This window comes from Lissotriton helveticus, chromosome 8 (genome assembly GCF_964261635.1).
Source record: "Lissotriton helveticus chromosome 8, aLisHel1.1, whole genome shotgun sequence".
NCBI lineage: Eukaryota > Metazoa > Chordata > Amphibia > Caudata > Salamandridae > Lissotriton > Lissotriton helveticus.
The window spans coordinates 8,819,876-8,844,129 of record NC_136069.1 but is presented as its reverse complement, the minus strand read 5'-3'; the positions used below and the strand labels follow the sequence as shown (position 1 = coordinate 8,844,129).

Below are 24,254 nucleotides of genomic sequence, written 5' to 3'. Positions count from 1 at the left end.
ACATGGTTTCTCCCCGATTCTATGGTTCAAGTCATTATCAATACCGCACATAGTCCAGCCCATTTAGGAGAAAAAGCTATGTTAGACAGTATCCAGAACATTTGGTTCAACAAGCATTTACGAGCTGCAGCCAAGCAGAAAGTCCGCACCTGTATGATATGTTGTCAGTTTAATCCAGGTAAAAGTGTCCCGGTGGAACAAGGTGGTTTCCAGCCCCCTGACCACCCTTTTGAGGTCCTCCAGATGGATTATATTCAGATGGAGCGATGTCGAGGTTTCAAGTATGTCCTTGTAGTTGTATGCGCTTTGTCCAGGTGGACAGAAGCATATCCAGTCCCAGATTACACAGCCGCGACCACTGCCAAGCAGTTGGTTCGTGAATTTTTCCCTAGATACGGACTCCCTAGAGTCGTATATTCTGATAACGGCCAGCCATTCTCATCTGAACTCATGAAGCACGTTTCCCTTTTGTTAGGGTACCAGTGGAAGTTCCATTGTGTACGCCATCCTGAAGCAGCCGGACTCGTAGAGAGACATAATCAGACTCTGAAAATCCGCATTGCAAAAGTCTGTAAAGACAAAGGTGTGGACTGGTTAATAGCTCTGCCAGTCGCTTTGTTTTATATGCGCATGGTCGCACATTCCAGATCAGGTCTGTCCCCGTACGAGGTCGTATTCGGCCGCCCCCCTAACATGTGGGGTACTCCTAGACCCCGAAGTATTACCGATGTTTCATGTAATATGCTGACAGATTACCTAGCTTCCTTGATGTCTGCCCTCAACTCATGTCGTTCACAGGTTGCCGCCGCATTTCCAGACAATACCGAGGTGGCACCGCACGAGATCGTTCCAGGCTCCCTTGTGATGATCAGAAATTTTGACAGATCAAGTCCGCTGGAACCACGTTGGAAGGAGCCACGTCAGGTCCTCTTGACCACCCGTACTGCCGTCAAGTTGGAAGGCAGGAAGGGGTGGGTCCACCTTTCTCATGTAAAACTTTTCAAAGGATTGAAACCAGTCTCCAAGAACATTTCCAAGGATTTCCAGGATTCGAAAGATTGCCAGAACATTGTTTTAAAGGACTGTCCCGCACAAGACATTATTACAACCCCTCCCTTATTAGAGAAAACTCCGCAGCAGGAGTATAAGTTAAAGCTCAGGTCTAGTAAAATAAGTCAGTCAGTTTGATTGTATAAGTCCTCCCCTAGGTGAAACGGTTGGACTGTTTCTGACATGTATAAAATAGACCCCCATAGTGAGAGAGTCAGTCGAAGTTCACTCCAATGTATCGTTTTTCTGAGTTTCATATTATTTCTCAGCATAATGATTTCCTGCACTAGTTACGCACTTTTCCTGTGTTTTCCAGTTCCTCATGCTAATATGTCTACTAATGCTACAGTAGAGCACACGTTTAGTGATCTGCCTCCTCACGAATATTCATACCGCCTCGCTATGCGTAACAACACATTTATCCGTATGTTACATTATTCACACCAGACCAGCAATGCCACTAATTGTTGGGTGTGTGGTCGACTCCCCCCTTTCCAGACACCGAAGGGAGTTCTGCCACTGTTTCCTTATCCATTCTCACATAATGGTTCGTGTGGAGCATGGTCCACGTTAATGTCATCCTCAACAGATATGTCTTTTCTTAACAGTACATGTTTTCCAGACAAGCAAGGTTTCCCCCACAGAACAGGTTTAGATCTAGAAAACGAAGTATATAATTTAGGTAATTATTCGTCGAATTTCATGGTCCTGAATGTTCAGTCTGATACTACTCCAGACTTACCTGCTATTTCAGTACTACCAGTCAAAGGCGAATTATGTGTCCGTAGTTATGGTTATGTACATGTAGGTCATAGTGAATGTACTACTGTTATCCAGTATAGTGACAGTGGGAAATCTGTTTTCAAAGCTTCACGTCATTCTTATTTTATTTGTGGTCAGACCGCATATGTCCGTCTGCCCCTCGATTGGGAGGGAACCTGTTATATTGCCTTCCTACTGCCACCTGTTTTCCTAGCCCCATCTGATTATCACAGAAACACACATCTAGTACACATTAGACATAGAAGGGAGTCCCCAATTGTCGATTATACTGAAACTACTCTAGAACAGTATACAGATTTCAATAAAGGTTTCTTCTTCTTTGTAGGACCTGTCCAGAATAGTAAACTGATCCGTAGGTTAACAAGAACCCTTGAAGCTGTAGTTAATGAGACTGCCTCTGCTCTAGGTAACCTAACCGAAGAACAATCTGCTATGAGATTTGTCGTTTTGCAAAATCGTCTCGTCCTTGACGTCATACTGGCCGATAGGGGCGGGGCCTGTAGAGTCATCGGATCTAGTTGCTGCATTTTCATTCCAAATAACGCGCCGTCTGTTTATTCAGCTATAACCAGACTCCATAAAATTGCCCATCTGTTACATCAAGATCCAGGCACCTGGACATGGTCCGGTTGGTTCTGGAATATAATTTCCGCATGGGGATGGAAAGTCTTGTCCTTTCTAGGTATTGCAGTAGCGATCATATTTAGCTGCTGCCTCTGTATACAATGTGGCCCTGCGATTTGCAGCATGTGTGCTACCCCTTGTATTCCTAGTCCCAAGCCCCGTTCTAAATCCCGTTCCAAGACAATTCGAGACGAGCAAATGGTACTGTATGAAATGATAGATGGTATCATGAAAATTGATGTTTCCTGATGGAAACGTAGTGACAAGGAGGGAATGTGGAAAAGTAAATTTTGCCATGTTCTGTGTCCCTACGCCTCATCCATCATATGTTATGTGTGCATGACCAATATGCATATGTTATTCCCCATGTCCGATTAATGACGCAATTCCAGTTGTGTCCACCTCTAGTATGTTAGTTTCCAGTCCTCGTGAATACTACGAATATCAGGCCTATGTAAAGTAATGTTGCCACGTTTCTCAGTGTGCACGTTATTCCATTATAAAGTCCCCGTTTCCAGGCCTCAAAAGGGCCCGGACATCAGATTCAGCTCCTGTCTCCTGAAAGCCTCGCAGAGGAGCGATACAGCCCCCACCTGTATCCTCGACCCTTCACTTACTTCCTGCCTCGCAGTGCCCGGTGCAGCCCGGCTCTGCCTCTGAGTCTGCCAAAAGTATGTTATAATTCCAGTTATCAGTTCAGTCCTCCTCTCTGCATTCCTAAGCTACTGAACTGTATCAATAGTTTCCGTCATTGTCTAGCCTTTTCGTCTCCACGTTAGAGAAATACTGTATTTAATGGTCATTTAGTATTCTTCATCACGCACTACATGTAGAATAATGCATGGTCCAGTCTTAGAATCAAGTTAGCTTTTCCCCTCATGACTTCTAGTTTATATCAACATGTTCCCTAAACATTAGATACCAGATAGGGTTTAGGTACATGTCGCTCCGACCCTCCAGACTCTAGTCTCTGCTCCTAGCACAGAGTTCGTAGCCCCCAGCTTCTCCTAGTAACACGTCATTGCCAGTTTTCGCGCACCATTAGGTTAGAGGTCCCGGCTCCTTAGGTAGCCCCCTCCTATGTTTCCGCCCATTCATGACATATTCTGTTACATTTGCATCACATGTCTATGTATACGCCCAGTTACACCTCTTTTTACTGTTATCTTTCGCGACTGCTACGCGTCATGCCTTTCTGCTCCACCCACTGCTATGCCTACTGCAATGTAATGCTATGTGTTCGCGCTATGTATATATGCCTGTGTTTTGTTATTGAATGTTAGCGCGCTCATCCCAGACCTAGCCCCAGCAGCTGCTGGGCCTCTTTTCCCTTGTTGGGCCCCAGTTGTCCTGCTGGGCCCTGTCACTCTGTTCCTATGCAGGTTGTCCTGATCCTGTCCTTATGCTGTAATAAACCTGCAGAAACTCCTACTACCTCGAATCTTGACTCTTATTTATTGAGCTATCTGTTATGCTATAAGTCTAGTCAAAAATAGGGTATTATTTATTTATTTACCACAATCAGACATTTTGTATGATTCACAACATATATATTGAGTTCATGTTGCCACGAGACTCGAGTGGATGAGTCCTTTGGTAGGTGTATAAAGAATACCTTTGGTGCATTGACCAGAAAGTTACTTCCTGGAACGATCTGATTTCGAACTTTTGGACTTTTGCTTCTTGATGATATATGATCGCTTTGAATCCTTTTGGCTATGGTTCCTGAATTTTAACTTTTTCTACTTGGACAAACTCCTATTTGAGATACGACGTGACTGTTTCGCTTCGCTTAGCCTTGAAAAAGTCTTAGTACTGACTTGCAGTACTGACGAAACGCGTGTCGGCTGTTTCTTGTCAAGTCTACTCCCATGGATTTCCTAATAAAGAATATGACAATTTGAACTTTTTTGCCTGTTTGTTATGTCCAAATGTTGACATTATTGGATAATCTTCATATATTGTGAAATAACTAGGAGACCTATTAGTCTGTTAATGTACATATGTCTGCTAGGATTGTGCTCTGTTTGACCCCTTCGTTTCAAAGAAAATGAGTAGGTCTGGGGGCCATACGTCCGAGCCGTCCAATATAGAAATATACATAGTCAACATCTGAGTCGTAACCCAAGACAATCATCCCGGCAGTTCCTCAACAGCAGCAATGGGGGGAGAAGGTTCCAATTAAATCCCTTGTTACTCCGCCCAACTCCTCCATATTCTGGGTTGTTATTGGGAGCATCCCTGCGCCTTGAAGACCGGGATTTCCAGACCCATTGTAAAGTCCAAACCCTTCTTCCATATTGCCACAGATGGCGGTGATTCATCCTTCCAAGCTCTGGCAATATCACGTTTAGCCAAAGTTAGGCCAAGAAACAATAGGTGGCGCTTGTATCTGTTGCCACCCAGTCCCTCGGTAATGTGGAGCATAACCAATCGTGGCTAAAGTGGGATGGCCCATCCAAGGACTTCCCAAAGGCATGTGGTCACCCCTCTACAAAACCCTAACTAGGCCGAATACTGCCATACAGTATGTATGAAAGTACCCTCTGCATCCCCACAGCGCAGGCAGCAAAGGGAAGCAACATGCCCAGCGCGCCAAAGCTTCTATCTAGTGAAGTAGACCCGGTGGAGATATTTGAATTGAATAAGTCTCACACGGGCCGCTATCGCCGCACCGCGCTGTGATTCCAGTGCCTCCACCCAGTCATCCTCATCCAGGGGGCCCAAAGCTAACTGCCACGCGTCTCTAGTTTTATGAAGTGTGGTGGAGCTATTCCGAAGTGTGCAATACATTTTTCAATCTTATGATCGCCCAGGTCCCTCAAAGACTTTAGCTTCTATGGGATTAAAATCAGGTATGTCAGTTTGTAATGCCAGGTATGGGGTGAAAATGCAAAAAGAACGATTGATGGACAGTATGCAGAGCAATGTCATACATCAACCCTAGTACGGAGATCTGGGCCTAAATCCATCGTTTTTATTGCTCTCCACGCCAATCCAGTTTGGACCCAACCATATGCAAATCAGTCTTGACCCTGCGCCCTGGTGTGAAGGCATAACTGAATTGGAGATACCTATAGAATTGCAAGTGGGGCATGGCATATTCTGTCTGGAGTTCCTGAAAGAACTTTACGTTCTGACCATGCATAACTGCACCTATTGTGTCTATCCCAATAGCTTCCCATCCCTGAAATCCAGATTACTGCACCCGCAGCAGACCATTATGCCACAGTGGGGTTTCCTTTGTCAATTTGTCCCACCATACCATTGTGCGAAGTGTTCGTTTCCAGCAGCTCCTTGAGTGTCGGACCAGAGTAGAGGACCGTATGCAGTGGCCCGACTCCCATCAGCCATCTCTCAAGTGCATAGTCTGGGTCTCCTCTGTCTCCGTCTCCATATCATATCACCAGTCATTAAGGATAAGAAGATGTGACGCCGCATGATAGGCCTGAATCTCTGGAGTGGCAATGCCTCTGCAGTTTGTGCACTGGAAGCAGGTACTCCAGGCCACTCGTGGCGTTCCGCTCCCCCCATCCTCCCCCGCCCCCCCCTCTCTTTCCCTCCAAGAGGAACCGGGCGAAGATTGCATTTAATTGCGTGAACCAAGAGGGCTGTATCTGGTATGGATGGTTCTGAAGCTGGTACAAAAGATGGAGCAGTGAGATCGTTATAGAAGATCTGCCAAATAGAGATAGTGGGTAGTGCGACCACGAACAAACCTGGTCTTCTGTGTCCACAGTGGAGCCAAATTTCTGTCCCAGGAGATAGCTGAGAAAGCCGAGAGGAACATGCCTAAATATTTGAAGCTGTCTGGAACCACTGCCCTTCCCGCGACCATCCGCCCAACTGATCTCCACGCAGGGGCCACAAATAGGATTTACCCCGGTTTGTGTATAGGCATGAGTTCTTGCCAAAGATTTGCATAATTCTGAGCAGGCGTGGGCCCTTTCTATTGGGTTTCGCGAGAAAAAACAATGTCATCTGCATAGAGCGCTATGTGGTCCGCAACCTCCCGAGACCATTCAAAGCCGTGGATCTGGGCCACCAGAGGCTCCATTGCCAGCGTGAATAAATATGGGGAAAGGGGGCATCCTTGACGAGTGCCCTACCCTATTGTGAAGTTGCCAGATGTGGAGTCGGCCACTCGGACCGATGCTGTGATGTCTGTATATAAAAGACGTATTAATGTTAATAAATGTGGGCCAATACTCAGTCGACTGAGCACTGCGAAAAGATAGGTCCAACTAAGCGAATCAAAGGCCCTATCGATATCGGCAAGAAGGAGTGCAGCTTGTTCCCCAAGTCAGTTAATGGCGGCGATGGCGTTGTGTACACAGCGAATATTATGCTGTGTTGCCCTATTAGGGATGAAACCGGCCTGATCAGGGTGAAATAGGCCCGTGATATGCGGGACCAAGCAATTAGCGATTACCTTAGCCAGGAGATTGGCTTCGACGTTAAGAAGGGAAATCGCGCGGTATGACGAATAAAGGTCCGGTGGCCAGCATGGCTTCAAGAACACAACTATCTCCGCGTGTCTCCAATCCTGTGGGAGACAACCAACATCCACCGCTGCGGCAAGGACCGCGAGATATGGCTCCATCAGTTGTGAGTGATAGTGTTTGAAGAATTCACAGGGGAAGCCATTTGGGCCCGGTGCCTCGCCTAAGTTCATATCCGATAATGCTGTCAGCAGCTCCTTAACCGACACTGGGCGCATCGATGGCCTCGCGTACGACTTCAGAAAGAGTCCGCGGAGGAAGGTCTGCAAATGAACTTGTGAATAGTATTTGCAGGTAAAGTCTCCCAGGGGGTATATAAGTTTTTTAAATATGTGGCAAAGCTAGCTGCAATTTGCCTTTGGTCAGTGAGTATCGTCTCCTTGGGCCACGTATACCTGGGAGGGTCTGTGGTGGAAGTGTCTGCTGACACAAGCGGTGGAGTTGGGCTCTAGACTTATCGACCTACTGATAGATCCGACTTTGAGATGCGAGCCAGTAAAGTCTAGCCTCTTCCAGCAGCTCACTGGCGTATGTTTACTGTGTGCTAAGCAGCTGCCTACGTGCGGCGCCTCCGTCCTCCCCCATGCCCCTGCGCTCTAAGTTGATCAGCTGGGCTTCGGTCTGTAATAGCTTCTTGCAGCGCTGCCAATGATTGCTGCGAAGAAAGCGACATTGGCTCCTCGAAGTGTGGGTTCCATAAACTCCCATAGGATTGAGGGGGATTCAACCGTGCCTGTGTTAAGTGAGAAATAGTCTTATGGATGTATGCATGTGTAACCTATATTGCTCATCCTGCAGCAGCCACGGCGAGAGGTGCCAGCGGTACGGGGAGCGGCTAGGATCTAGACGTATTTGTAGAGATACTGGCGCATGATCAGATAGGCCCCGGGACAGTATGTCGGTGGATTGTAGTCTTGAGTGTTGAGTGCGGACACGAATATGTAGTCAATGCGGTAGAATGACTCATGCACTCCCGAGAAGTATGTGTATTCATGGTCTCTGCGATGCATCGTCCTCCATGAGTTCACCCACCCCACCCCCTGAATCAAGGGCAATCATTTTGATTTGCTTACTGCACTCAATCTCCCCTCGCTGCGCCATCTGTCATCTACCGGGCTTATCTCATCGTTCAAGTCCCCCCTTTCCCCACCCAACCCCCTATTATTGTCAGGTCAGGTGGGATCTCTGTCCAGAGCGTCATCAAGCGCTCTATGAGATTCCACGCGAGAGGTAGAGGGGCATATACACTTCCTAGGATAAGGGGTTCACCATATAGTGTTCTGGTAATTATTATAATCTACCCAGTGGGTCAGACCATGTCTTTGAGTGGGCGAAAGGAACGCTGTGGTGAATAAGGATCGCTACACCCCTAGAGCCCCTAGTGAACCTCTAATGGAAGACTTGAGCATATCCAAATCTTGCTAGGCATGGTGTTTTAGTGCCCAATAAGTGGGTCTCCTGCAAGAGTTGGATTTCTGCTCAGTAGCGCTTGGAATTTCAAAGTACGGCCCCCCATTTAACCTTGTCGAGGAGACCCTGAGTATTCCAACTGATGATCCGTGGTTTCGGGATCTCATCAAATTAGATGTCATGTCAGGCATTGGGGTATGTGAGTGAGCGTACGTAGTTGGGTGACCTGGTCGGCCCAAAGACCCCTTGTGTAATATCTGGTTATGGCACTAATGACAAAAAAGAACTTCCCATTAACCCTCCTAATCCCCCCCCCTCCCCAATACCTCAGAAACATTGAAGTATCTATTGTGGCTTGATGTGTCCCCAACGGGGAGTAGACGCAGCATTCAACCAATGGAGCCCCAATAGGTGACCTCTGCGCATCTTGCAGTTAAAGGACAGAGGTGCATATGTACAATCTGGTTGATCGTCCATCTGTCTCCTATGGGACTTGCTGTGGGTTTTGGATCTCTTCTTGGAGCGCGATCAGCGGCGCTGCTTGCCAACAGCCCCGGGGAATGCACTCCCCGGCCCCCCGGATGAAGAATCGGGAGTCCAGTCTGGGTGGAGTATGGGGCTTAAGCTTAACAACTTTGTCTGTTCATTGGAATACCTCCTCTGGCTTCTCAAAGAAGTGTGTTCGTGACTGATAGACCACCCGTAGGCGGGCCGGAAACAACAAGGAGTATTGGATTTGTACACCGGGAAGACAAGCCTTAGCCTCCAGAGAGGATTGTCGGCGCTGCTGTACTAACTTGGTATAGTGTGGAAAAATCATAATTTGTTGGGGGGAAAATGTAAGCAATTTTGTTAGTCTAGGTTGCTGAAAAATAACGTCTGTCTTTATAATTAAGAAGCCTCGCAATTATTGGTCTGGGGCGGGCACCCAGCGGCGGCTTCTACATCAGCGCCCGATGTGCGTGTTTGATTACAAAGCATGGAGAAACTACACCAGGTGGGAGCCATTCTTTGAGCCACTTTTTAAGGAAGTCTTTCACACTGCCGCCCTGACAGCCCTCGGGGAATCTGAGGAAGCGAAGATTGTTTCTGCGGGCGTGCCCCTCCGCATCTTCCACCCGCGTCGCCAGGCCATTTGTGAGTGTCTCTAGGGCGGATACTTATTTTTGCAGTGTATTTCCCGTGTCCTCCACTGTCGAAATCCTGGACTCCGATTCAGCGCTGCATCGTACCACGTTTCTAAGATGTTGCCAGAGCAGCATTACGCCCGAGCCCACGTCGCCGAGCTTGGCCTTGAATGTCTCCCGGGATTGTGTAATCCCTGCCAGCAGCGTCAAATTGTCTGGCACGGCCACCTCTTGTTCTCCCTGCGCCGGGCCACTGCACGAGTATACTTGTCTGTTGTACTTTGCTTGGAGGACGTACCCGGTGGCTTTTCCTTGGCCATTATGTGTGATGCGAGGCTGTCTGGGCGCGATCCAATTATGTCCACACGCTATGCATTTATAGCCGCTCGATGACGCTGGGTGGCTCTTCTGGTTGGGCCTAAAGGGGGGGCAGCCAGGGGAGAACACCACGCCCATAAGCTGCATTGAGTCTAATTCAACTGCTTCTGTGAGGTGGGCGCCCCCCTGTCTGCTAATGAGAGCAGATCTACACCGCCAGACCCATATGCCAACGAGGGCCGCTGCGGGATATTGGTGGGAGCCCCCAGCAGGTGCCAACTCGCACCATCCAGCTAGGAGCTCCAAGGTCGGTCAGGGAGCAAAGGGGGAAGCCCTAGCCCACTGCTCACTCTCCAATCCCTAAGAAGTGAGGGAGCCAAGGAGAGAGAGGATGTCAAGGAGTCTCAATCCGCCACCAATCAGGCCCCAATTGAGTATTTTTATAGACTGCAGGTCCGCTGGTGCGAACAAGGCTGGACGCTCTGCAAAGAATCCACTTGGCAGCTCCAAGGATACCCTCGATCCTGGGAGTGTGGGGGGGCATGCACACCGCTGCTCGATTGGGCCACTGAGGCCTCAACGGCTAGCCCCGCTCATGGCAACCGGATTTAAAAGGCTCCCACCCCCACACAATATCCTGGGTAAGTGCACCTCCCAGAGGCTCCAATCCAGTACGAGTCCAGTTATGTAAGTCGCGTCCCGGAGTGACCGCCGACCTGCTCCCAGGGCCTGCTGTAAACACTGGAGCTGCGGCGCCTCTACTCAACGTTGCTGACCCCATCCAGCAGGGTGCAAACTTTCGTGGCGGTCCTGCGCTGCTTTGGAGGCTGTCTGCGCCGTCGCCGCGCACGGCTCAGACCCACGGGGCTCGGATGCGCCGATCACCCCGTGGACGGCCTAGATGTCCTATGCAGCCCACGCCGCGGTACGATTCGGCCGCCTTGCTTCTGGATAGATAGTCTTGAGGGACACGGCCTCCACACCCCAGCAGCCTCCCTCAGCAGTCTCACATCACTGGGCGCGGGCACCCCTGCCAGGCTGGTGTCCAGGTAGGCGGATAGCTCATCTCCTCCCGCAGGGGATCTTGCCTCGCCGGGCCACCAGCTACCCCTGCCACACTATGGTTGCCGATCAGCAACTTCTCGGCCACCAGACCCCGCGATAAACATCTGCTGGGTTTATCCGGTCTCCACCGAGCCCAAATATTGTGTTGGGATGCACGGATGAGAGAGGATTATTTCAGGATTTATGTAGGCTACGTGAGCCTCGCTAAGGCGCCTCCGCCATGTTGGACCGCCTGGCCACGCCCCATTATTAACTTCAATAGATTTTTATTTAATGGCTTTAGCAAAATCCTTTTTTTTTTTATGCTAAAATCCCAAAAATAAACCAAATGGATTTGTGGCCTATCGCCCTCCTAAGGAGAGAGAAATGGACTCTGAGCTCTTGCAATATATGGATTAATCATTCAACATCTCAGTGTGTGTTTGAAAATTAGCTCTGTTAATACTTCTACCATGTTAGAGTTTTGCTCCATTTTTCTCTGGAGCCCCCACCATCCTTAAATTCGATCTGCGGGAGGGATTGTCTAATTCTTCGAGTTACATTTTGGCTGCCTCAGTCTCCTTTTGAAACCCCACTATTTGTTTCTGACAAGGTTGATAGTCCTTGTTTCAAGCTTTTCACTGGGATTGTTTAAACGTTTTAGTTTTTTGGCCTCCATCATCCAGTTTAGTTTGGACCATTGTTTCTACTTCATGCTGCGAGGTTTTCATTTCTTGTGCATCTAATGCCAGCTTCTCAAGCAGCACCAGGACTGATCTGAAACATTTGTTCCATATTTTGGAAATGGTGCAGCTCCATCATGTTGGCAGCCGTGCAGCTCAGGAGTGTTACAAACGGATGGAAAAGTCATTTCCTCAGAAACCCCTTGTATTATTAATTTGCTGTCTAATGCTTTAGTGCGCGATAATACTCTGCTGCGGTTGGTTTTTCAACGGACTGAGCTCTACATGAGATTCACTTTTCATTTTATTATGAATATAGATGGTGAAGATTTTGCCTTAACCTTAAAAATAGGATCTTGAGGCATAGAAGAACACCGCTCCACTCATAAGTGCACAATCGGATTTTGTGCTGTGCAAATTAGAGAGAGAACAGATAATACTTATATCATTGTTGGCTTCTAAAATTGTCTTTATTATCCCTAGGGACAGAATGTGATGCAAACTGAGGGTGGTATTTTAGGCGACTATGTCAGCCTCCCTTGATGCTTTGCAGTTGAGGGCTGGAGAGGCTAAAAGTCAAACCCTGATCCAATGAATGGGGACATTTTTACTTTGTTCGCTGTATCTGATTAGCCCAAAACTTGATCACTGCTTCTAGTAAATTTGAAGTTGCTGTTGTCTGGCTCATTTACTTTACCCAATGAGTTATGCAGCAAAGTGTTCATCTGCAGTGTGTGAAACTCTAAGTTACTCCACCTGCAGATCTAGCTGTACCGTGTAGAGTTTTCAACTCCCGACAGGCGTGATGCATCTTTGGTCCTTTCTGCACCGCCTCTGCGACTTCCACTAATTACGCGTAAGTACAATGAGATCTTCCACTCCAGTAGTTGACGGATGCCCAAGTGTGCTCAAGCTCAAACCACAGCGAGGAGCAAGAAGCCCCCTGTAGTAAGATGGTATCTTATGATAGACCTCAGTATCTATTTTGGGCCAAGTGCTTTGATTTCTAGGACTTGTAATATGTTCAGAGAAGTGAAACTCACTGCAGTGTTCCTGTGAATTAAAGACTTGTATGGTTTAGAACCTGCCCTGGGTGACATCCAACCCACTCTAGCGAGGAAACTATACTTGCAATTTAGGCATGGGGTCTTCCCGCTGCGCGCCTTCTCCAACAAATGGGCAGGCTCAACCTCTTGTGCTGTCCGGCCTGCAGTACTGCAGAGCAGTCACAACTGCACATTCATTCCTGGTTCTAGGAAAGCTAGACATTGCTGCTTGATCCAGCTATGCTGAAATGTGGGGACACAGCACTGCGTAGAAGCATTTGGGCTGCTGAAATACAACCCCCAAACCCCCCATTGTATTTGCGGTGTCGCGCTTTCTGTTTTCCATGTGGGTGTGTATGTGAAAGTTTTTTAATATTATCCCATAGGACCAAGCCGATCATTTTGTATTGTATAACTGGACCTGTCCCATTCTCACCTATTTTTATCAACCATGGTTTTTAGAGCGTTTTTTAGTGTTTGCAACATGTAATATACGTGTTTTATTGATGCTTCTATTTGTATATATTATTGTCTATTTAATGGGGTGCCAGCACATGTGACTGTAATTATAAACTAGAACTCTGGGTCCTGAGGCGGTGCTGCTATGATTTGTTTTTAATGAACTGTTATTTTATTGCACATGCACTTTTATGGTCTATCGAACGAAATAACATTTTTTTGATTGAATTGAAATTGTCAGCAAATAAAGTAAAAACCCACATGCAACATTGATGATAATGCACCTGAGGTAAATAAACATTAAAACGCGTCTTGAAAAACTCTCAAAACCTTTCAAGCTACAGCATTGAGAGTTGATTTGAGATGTGTGCCTAGTTTGTGGTGTCTGCTGTAAACACTATCGAACCTTCTTACCCAATCCTCAATTTCCAAATCTAAAAACATCTTCCTGGGAGACTTTAACCTCCATTGGAATGATACCAAAGATCCCTTAATCTCCCTCCTCTCTGACCTTCTCGAAATTAATGACCTCAAACAAATCTGTCAATCACCAACCCATTCCAAAGGAGCCACCCTTGATGCTATCATTACCAGCAAAGATCTAGCCCTCCTATCTAACATCATTCCCATTAACTGGTCCGACCATCACCTTATCCTGTTCTCCATAACCACCTCTGCCCCCCCCCCCTCCTTCCAAAACTATTAAACCCATGAAACTGATCAGAAATCTCAATCACATTCCTCCCGACTTACTTGAATCCAAACTTCATGCCCAGCTTCTCGCTATCCCTCCCTCCCTTAACACGAATGAACTAACCGAACTATATATAACAAAGCTGTCACTGCTACCCTTGACCTTCTAGCCCCTCTCAAACTCAAAAAACAAAGAAATATCCCCTCTAAATCATGGTTTAACACAGACCTAAATAATGAAAGACGAAGACTCAGATTAACTGAAAGATTATGGAGACCGCACCCCTCTCCTTCTAACCTGACCCGCCTCAGACTTGCTAGATCGTCCTACAAAAAACACATCTTTAGACAAAAAACGTCCTTCTTCAGGTCACAACTAGATCGAGCTCAAAATAGGCCAAGAGAACTATTCAACATTGTGCGCAATCAATCTGCTTCTGCTCCCCCTGTCCCACTGGCCTCGACGACTAGATGTAAAGAAATAGCTCTCTTTTTTTCAGACAAAATTAAACTTATTGAGCAATCCTTCCTCTCTACTGCGATCCCTACCACTAACCCGAACATCTCTCTTAATATCCCACCCTCCTTCATAACTCCCCCTACACCTACTACTGCCCATCAAAACTCTGATCTCCCTCAATCCCCATTGCCCTCCATTTTCCTTGACTCCAATCATCCTAACTCTCTTACTAAAAATAACGCCACATGGCTTAACTTCCAGCCAGTCACTGAAAGAGACGTATTTACCATCATTTCCAAACTCAAGCCTTCCTCCCACACCAAAGACCCTCTACCCTCCAAACTTGTCCAAAACCTAAAACACATCATCACCCCTTCCTGGACCTCTATTATCAACAGCTCCCTTGCCACCGGCTGCGTCCCCACTTCATTGCAACTAGGCCAAATCACCCCATTATCAAAAATCCTTTGGCAGACCCAAACGACCTCAATAACCTTCGTCCCATCTCCAACCTTCCCCTTCTTTCTAAAGCCCTGGAAAAATGTGTTCTTCTCCAACTAGAGAGACACATTGAACACTTTAACTTACTAGACCCCTTCCAATCTGGCTTTAGGAAAGGATACAGCACTGAAACCGCCATGCTAAACATTATTGACGACATCCACCACTCACTCGACAATGGTGAATCTAGCCTTCTGATCCTCCTTGATCTCTCTGCAGCGTTTGATACTGTTAATGACTCTGCTCTTCTCAATGTTCTTAGAGATCGTTTCGGCCTGAATGGTACGACACACAAATGGTTTGTCTCATACCTACAACACCGTTCTCAACAAATCAAAATCCAAAATTGCCTATCTAACCCTACCTCCATCTCCTTAGGAGTTCCGCAAGGATCCATCCTCTCTCCCTCTCTCTTTAACCTTTTCATGGAACCCCTCACACTCGTTCTTAAACAAGCCGGGATCAACTACCATCTCTATGCTGACGACACCCAACTCTGTTATAAGATTAAAACTCATGCTGACATCCTTCACCTCAACAACACTCATCAAGATTCAATCCTGGTTCCACAGTAACCACCTCAAACTCAACCCTAAAAAAACTGAAATCATTCTTTTTCCCCCAAAAAACAACCAGCTGCCTGTTCAGAATTGGATCTCTGACCTTAATGCCCTCAACTGCTCCTTATCTTTGTCCTCCTCAGTCAAAACACTAGGGATCTCCCTTGACAACCTCCTTACACTCAAGGTACACATCAATAATTCTGCCAAAGGAGCCCTCTTCACTCTCCGCCACCTAAACAAAATCAAGCCCTTCATCCCTATCGATGATTTCAAACTAGCAGTCCAATCCCTTGTTCTTTTTCGCATCGACTATGGCAATGCCATTCTCACCGGAATTCCCAAGATCCACCTAGCACCTCTTAAATCTGTGCTTCACCTTTTAGCTAGGCTTACCTCAGACTGCAAGCGATTCGACCACATCTTCCCTGCCCTTAAAACCCTTAAATGGCTCCCCATTGAAGGTAGATCCACTTACAAAACAGCCTGCATTACACACAAAATTCTCCATCAAAACACACCGACCTACCTCGCTAACAAACTCACTAAAGCCGGTTGCTCCCGCTCCTTGAGAAGTACTAACACCCTCCTTCTTATCCCCCCCCTTCTAAAAAAGAAAACCACCCAGTCTCGATCCTTTTCCGGCAACGCGCCTTGCATTTGGAATGCCCTTCCAACTGACCTTCGCTGCAACCCTTCCTACTCTAGTTTCAAAAAAGAACTCAAACTACATGTCCTCAATAAATACTAGGGACCCTAATCCATATCTGTTCTCTTCCACTGGCCACATCTGTCCGACCCTAGATGCATCCGCCCTCCCTTTTTTTTTCTTTTTTTTCCAGCCTTACTCGCCCTTCCTCCTCGTCACTTCCCCCTCCCTGTTTACCACCTTCACTCCTCCTTGCACCCCCCTTCCCTTGTCCACCTTCAGCCCTCATCCCCTCCAACCCCCCTCACCTCTGCCCCTCCCGCTTGTTTTTTTTTTTCAATTTGTTGCCTTTTGATATTTTTGATTATTCACATCTTCCACATTTTGATGTGCTTATTTCCCATATGTATTACTTTGAAATCAATCAGGCGGAGACTTATATGTTGTTTATATACATTGATGCTATGTATGTCCCCTGTCTTATTGACCTTCTTGTCTCTAAAATGTAAAGCGCTCTGATACCCCTGGGTCCAGCTAGCGCTATATAAAACCTCTAAAATAAAATAAATAAAATAAAATAAACGTTCTGGCAACTGTGTGCTATGTTTAGTTCTCTTGAGAGAAACTAGTGAAATGGTCTTCATCTTCTTTTTTTTTTTTTTTTTTTAATTTAAGTTTTTTTGTTTGTTTTTGTTAATTATAAACCCTTTTCACTGCGTGGCGCCCTTGGATTGGGCGGGGTATGAATTGTCAGATTTGATGACTTAAAATAAAATGCTATGGACTCTTCCATGCAGTAGCACGAGTCCCATCTGTGGATAGAAACACACGTTGAGGGCGACTACACCTTGTGCCCTTCAAACTGATAGTAGTGTGGTATATGAGGGCGGGTTTGCCGAAGTAGCTAGAGGGCTGTGATGCCAAGTGCTGTGCAAAATCGACCCAGAATAACTTCTCACCTATCCATGAAATCCTGCATGAATTCTTGAGCTTTCCTTGCTTTTTTCCCTCGTCTGACAGGTGAAGAACCAGACACAGAAGAACGAGGGCAGCGTTGGCCTGTTCACCTACCCCGTGCTCCAGTCCGCGGACATCCTGCTCTACAAGTAAGAGATGGGGGCCTGGGGTCCACTGTTGTAGTCAGGCTGTGATTGGACAGCATTGTAGGTCATGACCTGCCCCACTGCCTTCACCTGTTGAACACCCACTGCTAGAGATGTACTTTAGAGCTTGGTCTTGGAGGCGTGCACTGCTGCAACCATGGTGATGGGGAGCATGTTTGATTATATAGATTTGTATTTACTATGATATACCATGAGATTTATATTTTTTAGACTTAAATGTATCATATGCCAATCCAACATAAAAATGTATCTAGAACAATAAATATGAAGCCGTGTACTGTTATTAACCTGTGCACAGAAGTAGACTTCTGATCACACTCACTCGTACATCTGTCACGTGCTCACCAGCCTCCTTCAGCCTCCGGTGAGGCGGCGAGTCCTAGCCCCTTCGCAGCTGGGGGGATTCCCCCGCTGTGCGGGTGAGCGGGGGGGCACGTACATCGCCCCCGTGCTCATGACGAGGTCAGCTCGTCATGAGCCACGGCGCTCCGGTGCTCATGACGAGCTGAGCTCGTCATGACCGCGCCCGTTCCAATGGAACGTTCAGCACAGCAGGGGAATCAGCCCAGCGTGCGAGCGTTACAGGGAACGGGCACGGTCATGACCAGCTCAGCTCGTCATGAGCACCGGAGCGCCGTCGCTCTTGACGAGCTGAGCTCGTCATGAGCATCCACGAGGTTAAATATTCCTGAAGTTAATGCCGCACTGTTGAGATGTGATTCTGGACATTGCATGGGCGACTCCGGGCTGAGCGGAAACCTCCAAGGAGGCCTACTCAAAGCTCTGCACACCTGAGCCAGGCACCCGAATAGTCTCTGTAAACTACCAGACACCTCCTTAATTACTACTCCTACCACTACAATCTGTTGTTAGCTCAACAAGGTGGTTTGACGGACTACTCTCCTGCCACGGAACAAACGCTCAGTCATGCAACACTCGCAGCATTGCACAATCAGGAAACTGGAACAGAGGCACCCTGAGAGGCAATGGACCTACCACGTTACTACACACCTCCCCTCCTCACGAAACTGTAGTGTAGTTCCTATCATCCCAATAGGCTCTGCGCATTGGAATAATACCTTCAGCAGTAAAGGCCCAGACCAGACGTTAACTAGGTCTACTACTGTCGATATTAGACTTAAAGTTTTGGGTTTGCCAGCTTAGCTCAGAGTTCACTAGAAACTTTCTCGAATGTTCAGGAAGGACTTAACTTCCCTGATTAGACAAGAAGGGATTTAGTTTCTGACAACCATAGAACATGACAACTTTGCTCTCCCCTAATCAAGAGTGTATCTCGAGAGTCGTGTGAACAAAAGGCAATTTATTTTACTCAGTCAGTACGTGCATTCTTAGTCTCATCAGATTGTAGAGAAAAGGAAGAGACGGGCGTGTTCAATAAAAAGGTGTTATTTATTGATCAGTCTCTTTTCTCATACAAGAGAAATGGATCGATATTATTGCAATACTTATAGTTAAGTAAAGTGCATACATTAAAAGCAATAGTATAAAATAATACTGTAAAAACATTGATATGGTTTCTAAGCCATAAGATGTTTTAAAATGAATAAAATATATTACATACACATATACATTTGACTAAACGTACTCAACTGGTGTTTCTAAATACGCCTACCCCGTGTACCTGACCTAAGTCTAATACGTGGGCGGGAATAGAAAGTTATAGTTTAAGTAAAGTTTGTTTTTGCCAAGTGAATAACTAAGGAATTCTCTGTGAGGGGTTATTCAGTTCTGTACCTGGAATCTAGGTTGAATGAGGGATGGTATCTCTCGTCTCTGGTCTATATATTCCAGGCTGCCTGCGAGGGCTACCCGGAAACGCCGGTGCTGGATTTCTCGGCAGGAGAAAGCAGCTTCTCTCAGCGCGTCAGGAAGGCGGGGCTGCGCCAGCGGGGTCTGCTCTGCTCTGGGCTTCGGCAAGTATGGCTGCTCCGTCTCGTCACCACCGCGTGTGTTTGCATAGGGCAATATCGGTAATATTTATACCTTTAAGGTGCCGAGATTGACGTAAGGATGGACATAGATACGTCAATAAGGATGTCATACGACTTGCTCGTTAGCACATTCTTTTGCTGAAGTTCTCGGTGAAATCAAAACAATGGCCGCAGGGTTTTGCCCAGGTTGTCATAGGTTTGATTTGTTTAGAGAACTCCGTATGCCTTATCAGGGGCTGGAGGAATATCGCTTGTCTAATTAGATCGCAAGCGTTATCAGATAACACGTTCCTGTGCCGTAGTGTGACTGCGTCAGATAACGGTATCTGCATCATGGGGGTTTTCTGCCTCATGGGCTGACTGTTAGTTAACTTGTTGGTTTGTTTAACCAGAATAGGGTCAGGAATAGGGGGATCGATTCAGAACCTATAGGAATACATCACACCCACTCCACGCTAACTATGGTCATATTTACTAATCTATGCATAGTAAAACATAGTACAACATACTATAGAGTATTGTGTATACCTTACCACCCCAAAATACATAAATGCATTTTGAAATTATCAAATATACTGAAAAATTGCAGACATATGCATTGTATGCACTCAAGCTGTAGAATAATGCCAAAGTAATCGCATTTGTATACATTATTGCTATTTGGTATATGAGAATTACACATGAAATGGCTCTTAATACAGAAAAAAAGTTCGAGACCATTTCATCACAGAATAAAATATTTATGAACATACCAGCGGGCAGCTAATGTCTATAAGCTATCTAAAATTTTAGAAACCTTAGTTCTCTAAGAACAGTTCTTACTTTAAGCAGAAGATAGTGTCCCGAAAAATATGCAAAAATATGCAAAAATATTTTGGGGCTGCTGAAAAACTTGCTGTCCGTGAACTGGAGGGAAAATTGTTCATGTGACTTTATTTTTAAAGTTGAAGGCCGAATTCAGGGAACGCCGTGTGCGAGCTTGTTCAAAAGTCTCTATTTCTGTTCTGGTGAGAACATCATATCATTTAGGCTTTCGAAAAAACTGTCAACAGCTTCCTGGGAAAGTTCCACTAACTCGGAAAAAGGTGTAACCATGCATTCATGCGCATGATTGTCTCCATTGACATTCTGATTCGCATTGCTGACAGAAGGTCGTACCTGATCGATGCTGCTTTCATCTTGAACTTCACTACCCATCAATCGTAGTGGTGAAGCTTCTACGAATGCCGTCATCAGGATTGGTAGCCTTTGAGGGCAGCACAAAGCGTGAACCTTGATCGGGCTCAACAATGTTTCTGCATCCATTGGCGCATCCGATTGTAGCGTCAGACAGGTGTCTAACACGCATTCTTCTCCGCATAGCAGACACCTTAGTACAGGTAAAACACATCTTTGCCACATTGGTCGAAATGATAGAAACCAAGTCATGTACAGGTCTCTAAGCCGGGAGAGTCCCAGGATTTTTGATATCCGGTCCCGGTATCCAATGGCTAGGATTGTTTCTTCCCTTGTCGCAAGAGTTTTGTCTGTGACATGGGTTGCCATAACGAAAAATAAGGACCAAAAATAGGATTCCTGCAATTAGTCCCAAGATCAGGGGAAGTCCGCCAAAAATCGAATGGACGAAATCTGGAAAAATACCCAGTATGGCTTTGAATGGTGTTAATGCCATCGAAAATACTGTCTTAAATACCTTTGAGACCCCATTGGTATCAGAAATATTTAAGATTTCATTCAGGATTTCCGCGAAATGTATGGGGGAATTAGTTGATAACAATGAATGTATCTCTGCAGTCGTCCTTGCGACTTGTAGATCATACGTTTCTTTTGATGACGTGAGCCTTGTAGGCGTCTGAAGGAGCACTGTTTTCATTCTGCTTAAAGTATCTATTCGAATAGAAGTAATTTTCAAATTGGGCCATGCCCTTGCCTCCCTGTCTGGAAAGGAGCTGGGGAACAATGAGCGTCCACAGCACTTGACCTTCGCAGTCGTAGTTACTAGATAAGGAGTCCCGGGCATAAGACTACAACATCTGCGGTCTACAATCAGAATGTAACTCCCATTATAGAGTCTTTGAAAGAATGGTTCTATTTCTGTTGCAGGTGCGCCTTGCTGGTGACATGAAAGGTTGTATGAATTCCCTTCACAGGCTCCATGCAAACTAATTCCGTTACACAGAAGCGTGCCGCTTAGTGACATCGCACAATTATTGCCACTAAGAAACACTTTCTGTCCTTTATTACTGACACATGCATGTGAATAGGGCAGGTTCCATGTTGTTTTAATGTACCCCTTTCCCAATTTCTCGTACATGCCAGCCTGTATATATTTTTGGCAGTATTGAAACCTGAAGGTTGATATTGGAATATTTATTATCCCATGTATTATCCATTCGCTGACAGGTCGTTCTGACATTGTCATTGGTAATCTCTCAAGTTTCTCAATGCTCAGGATTGTATAATCAGCACCCTTTTGTGCCATACTGATTTGTCTATCAGTAAGGTTAAAGATTTGGAATAGTGACGTTGTGTTGATTAAACGCCAAGGCACATAGCCTGAACGCAGATTTTGTAACGTCCAGCCAAGCTGTACAATAGAACGCAATTGGGACTGACCGTGTTGTAATAACAGTAAGTCTTGCGATAATATGTCGATTGCTGAAGACTCAATGCTGTCCAAAGAAAAAATTCTGGAGGACAGAGTCATTAACCCATTGTCCACTACAGAAAGTGATTTTTCCAAATTAATACGGTCAATTTCCCGTATTCTCTCTGCTGTTTCAATTTGAGTAACCTTCCAGGCCTCATTGTATGCTGCATATACAGAGGCTGCTATGAAACGCTTTTGACGCTGTTTGCGTGGTCCCATAGTGAAATCACGCAAGTCAGCACCATCAGTAAGTAAAGTTAGGTGTTGCTTAATTTCTGCCAGTGTGGAAGTTTGTAGCCATTGAAGGCATAATTTGCCCACACTGTAGGTGGTTATTATCCCTGGGTGATGTCTTTGAGGATATCTAGGGTCTGGCCTGGTCATTTTGAACCCCTGTGTTTTGTTCAGGAATCGGTCTTGACAGTTATTAGTATCTGTGGGCCAGATCAACCACTGTTTCCAATCTGGATGTGTTCTGTTTTGGTTTAATACATAATTTACGTCTATCTCTTCATCTGTGGAGCTATTGCTGAACATTGTCGGCTTTGGAATAGACGGTTTATTTAAGTCTTTGATTTTGGCTAAGCCAAGACAGGTGGTTTGTTGAACAGTGTCATTTAAAAATATCATTTGTTCTGGGATCATGCAGGCTCTAAACATAGATTCTATACCCTGCACTTGCCATTCTTTTGTACCCCAAACACTTTTCAATTCAACATTTTTGTCCCAATAATCAAAACCAAAAGTATTCATTTGTTCAAAAAATGAGTCTGAATATATCAATTTTGTGTTGGTTATCATGGTCTTAGTTCCTGTTTTGTTTGACAATTTAAAATAGAATGCTTCAGCATTACTTGTGTTAAAACCTGAAAAGTATGAATATTTGTCATAGAAGGACCTTGAACTTCCTTTTGGAGGGGTTGCACAATGTTCCCATTGATTATAATTTAAAACATTTCTAGGTTGTGCAGATCTATGTAAAAAATGGTTACCATAGTGGTTATAACAATACATACTATCATAATTTGTAGAACCCTGCAAATAATCATGTTTTGTAAATTTAGCAGACATTACTAAGTCAGACATCATGTTATTAATGCTTTCGAAGTCCCAATCATCAGCAAATGAGTTTGGTTTTGCAAAGTCACTCAATGAGATCTTAATTTGGTGTGGATATTTCAGGATCTCGACCGGACCATAAATTTCATAGTCAGTGTTGTCCCATGCTACCCCACCCGGTATCGGATTGGTTGTGAAGTTGACTGAAGAAAGTTCTCTTTTCTCGACGTGTGAAGATGTGTGTGGTTTGAGGATCAAGTTGATTTTCTGACTTGCTGTGTCCATCTTAGCATATTTTCCCTCAATGAAGCGTCCCAAAGTTAGTACCATGATGAGCCAAAGTATGAGGATAAATGCACCAAAACCCACCCAAAATTCAATCCATGGAGAAATCAGATATGTTTCTTTCAGTTGTTTCAAAAGTCCTTTAGCTTTTTCTTTAAAGGTTTTTGATGATGGCTGTGTCTTTGATTCACTGAAGCCTTCAGAGGAATCATCGAAGTTTATGAAGTAGCCGGATGCAGTTCTGTCAATAGTTCCAATTGCTTCAGGATTTCTGTTTCTTGCATTTTCACTTGGTACTTCATTATAGATTGGTGTGTCTCTGCTAAATGTTTTTATTTTGGTTTTCAGAGGTCTGAGTTCTATTGCATTGTTGCATAGTCCTTGTTGTTCTTCTGTAGGCGTTTCGAATGTGATGAGCCTCTTCGTTAGGACCTCTGTACTGGTAGCAAACCTTGGTGTTCTGCTACTTATTGGGAGTCCACTTGGCCTACTGTTTATCGGCCACATGATTGTGGTTTTACCAGGTCGATGGATACAACTCGGTTCTCCTTTTTACCAGCAAGTGGCGGTAGTACAACTGATCTTGTCCCGTTGACAGACAAGACAGGAACTGCTTTTCTGTAAGAAGGCCCAAATTCCTTCTTTACCGCGATCTTTTCCCTGACTAGATCCCCGACTTTTGGAATCCAGACAGGTCTTGCTGGGACAGGGGGTGGTTCTTCAGTGGTTGTTGGCTGTTGTTTCAACTTTATGTTGCAAAGGTCTTTTCTTGTTTTGTTTAAGTCCTGCAAAATAGCCAAACGGTCTTTGATATCAAAGCTTTTTTCTTTCACCACTGAAGTCTGACTATCAATGTCAGAGATCAACATCCTAGTTCCAAATAATAATTTGTACGCACTGAATCCCTTCAGAGAATTTCTTGGCAAGTTATTTAGACTACGTTGGACACTTATTAGATGTTTGACCCACCCAGCTCCCGAACCTAATATCCTTTCCGTTATAGATTGCTTTATGCCTTGGTTTTTTCTTTACACCATCCCGTACCCTCAGGAAGGAAGTGAGAAGATTCCCGCTGGGCTATGCTCATTTGGCCATGTTTCCCCTCAGGCTGGAGGGCTAGAGTGAAGACAATGATCAAACGTAGCATGCTCTTAGCGTATATGCCATTTAGACTCGCAAATCTTTGTATAACAGTACAGACGTCAGCCGAGTGCTGGTGATCTACATTATAAGTGGAAACTAGCCTGTATATGTTAATCGCAAGCCTTCCTTTTT

The 24,254-nt window shown here is 45.5% G+C and overlaps 1 protein-coding gene across 1 annotated transcript in view; it reads left to right on the top strand.

The window, feature by feature from the left end:
- The window catches only part of LOC144772212 (tryptophan--tRNA ligase, mitochondrial-like), a 108,832-nt gene that overhangs the window by 69,030 nt on the left and 15,548 nt on the right, over window positions 1-24,254 (top strand). Inside the window, exon 4 of the mRNA XM_078656356.1 lies at window positions 16,930-17,015. Within this exon, the coding sequence (XP_078512482.1) occupies window positions 16,930-17,015 (86 nt within the window). The remainder of the gene's footprint in view (window positions 1-16,929; window positions 17,016-24,254) is intronic.